Genomic DNA, 2,500 nt, shown 5'->3' on the forward strand with positions numbered 1-2,500 from the left:
GGGACGTGAGGGGCGGAAATTCCGAGAAAAAAATATTTTACGTCATTTTATTTAAAAATAATAATGATAATTAACGGGTTTTTCTTTTTTTTTTTAACTGACCGACGTCAATCGAATAACGTAAATCATTTTCGCGGGCAAAAAAATAAATAATTAACCGAAACGTAAATAATCATTATTAATATATTTTTTCCATTAATTTTAATTTAATTTAACAAAAAAAAAAGAAAAGGAAATAAAAAAATTTCACGGAGAAAGTTTGCAAACCGTTAACAAGTTTATCTGGTTTATGAATGAGCCTAAACAAGGTACAGAAACTTTGTCTTATCATCATCATTATCATCATCATCGTGTCTATTCACCATGTAAAAAAAAAAAAAAAAAAAACCTGATTTCCATCAATGCTTTAATCACAAATCGCCATTTTTTTTTCCTTCATCGTCATTACTACGTCAACTCCTATAATAATAATAATAATAATAATATAAAAAAGTTTGTTTGTTTGTTTGTTGTTGTTGTTGATATTGACATTGAATTTTATTGTAAACAAAATATTTATCCAGGGAACAAAAAAAAAAAAAAAAAAAAAAAGAAAACAAACTTTCACTCGTTTGTTGTTGTTGTTGTTTGTTTGTTTGTTAAAATCGTCATCGTTTCCTGTCAGAGGTTGAGCCTAATTTTATTATTATTATTATTATTATTATTGTTTTGCGTTGTTATTGAGGTCGCAAATTTTAATTTTTTTTTTTTTCAATAATCAATATCAAAACAAATTTAATTCTTCCTATATTTTATTTAATTAGTTATTAATGTAAAGGTTTAAAATAAATGATAAATAATTTATTAAGATAAAAAAAAAAAAAAAAACAAATTTATTAAATATTATTATTATTATTATTATTATTTATAAAACAATTAAAATTAATACAAAATGATTATCATCCCGAATTCTCTAATATTTTAACATGACGTCCGCCATTTTGTTTCTTTTTTAAATAAATGAATTTTAACAACGATAAAAAACAAAAAAAATTTTTTTATTTGCGTCACGCTAATTATTTATTTTAATTAATTAAATAAATAAATAAAAGTCTAATAATTAAATGCAATTAATTTAATAAGGATGAAAAAACAATTTTAAAAAATGACTAAAGTTTATCATTATTAACGAATCATCTGGTAACAATTTTATCTAAACTATAACATTGACGACATAATATATTTTTAAGTATTTGAAATAAACTTGATTATTATTAATAAATCAAAACCTTTGGTTATTATTATTATTATTAATTTGAAAATTTTTTTTCGACTAAAAGTACTAAATCTCAGTCTTGCGACAAATTATTATCATAAAACTTTATTCTATATAAAATAATTTTTATAATAAACCTGTACACACTAAATAACTTCATATAAGTTTTTTTTTGTTCTTATTCACTACATCATTCATTTTCACCTGCAAAAAAATATTATTATGTTTATTTATTGAATTTTATTATTAATAAGTTTATATTCTTTAATGTATTATACAAACCGATTGTTTTTGTTTTAGCTTTGGTTTTCGAATCGTATTTTTCACTGAGATATGTTAGGAAATCGGTAAGATTTTCAAATTCTGTTCTTTCATCACTATTTGTAACTTTGTGTTTTCTTAAACTATTTACTTTAGCCCTTAAATCATCTAACTGTTTATAAAGGAAAAAAGAAAAAAAAATTATTAAATTTTTTTATCAATGTCAGTTTGTAACCGTACACGAATTTTTTTTTCATACAGACATTGTTTATGTTGGCCCATTTACAAAATCCAAATATGGCAACAGAAAATATTCCAACTGATATAACTGTAGAGACTGCAAGAGCTCTGAATGCCAAAGCTGTAGGACTTTCCAAAACGACTTTGGGTTCGACATTCAGATCTTTAAAATATTCTTTACTTTTTTTTTTTGCTATTTTGGTAGCGACAACTCCTGCGATAACTGCTGCTGTTCCTGAAAGTCCTAATGCATAAGCTCCCACTGAAACAGGTAATAAATAAAGTTTTATAATAAAATTCAATAAAAAAGTAAAATAAATTTTTTGTTTGTTCAGTAGCAAAAAAAAAAAGCCTAAAATTTTTTTACACGAAATAAATTTACAAAATACGTGATTATCGTTCGAACGATTGTTTGTTTTACTAAAAATCACTTTGAAAAAAAGGTAAAATGATATAATTTTATATTAATAATTAAATTTCATACTTAAAAATTGATTTTTATATTTTTCATCTTTTTGGTTAGTCTCAATATCTGCGGATGCATTATTTACATTCATTTTTAATTATTATTACGATAATGGCAGTTATATTACATATAAGTTTTACAAAAAAGATAAAATTAAAGTTTTTTAAATTCTCCACAAAAATTTACAAATTTTTTATTCATGATTTTAAAATTACAATAAAAAACATTTTACGGTCTGAATATCGGGGGCACATGAATAAAGTTTCGGTTAGTAAAAA

At 22.6% G+C, this 2,500-nt stretch overlaps 1 protein-coding gene across 1 annotated transcript; it reads right to left on the minus strand.

Annotated features, from left to right (window-relative positions):
- Nucleotides 1-1,445: 1,445 nt before the first annotated feature.
- Phum_PHUM602100 (uncharacterized protein) lies at nucleotides 1,446-2,476 on the minus strand (the record flags this gene model as incomplete). Its single annotated transcript, XM_002432783.1, has 4 exons — nucleotides 1,446-1,459; nucleotides 1,538-1,688; nucleotides 1,780-2,018; nucleotides 2,455-2,476. 4 exons carry the CDS (start codon nucleotides 2,474-2,476, stop codon nucleotides 1,446-1,448), a joined length of 426 nt encoding a protein of 141 aa, XP_002432828.1.
- Nucleotides 2,477-2,500: the final 24 nt, after the last annotated feature.

The sequence above is a fragment of the Pediculus humanus genome, genomic scaffold (assembly GCF_000006295.1).
Source record: "Pediculus humanus corporis 1103172108318 genomic scaffold, whole genome shotgun sequence".
In the NCBI taxonomy this organism is placed as follows: Eukaryota; Metazoa; Arthropoda; class Insecta; order Psocodea; family Pediculidae; genus Pediculus; species Pediculus humanus.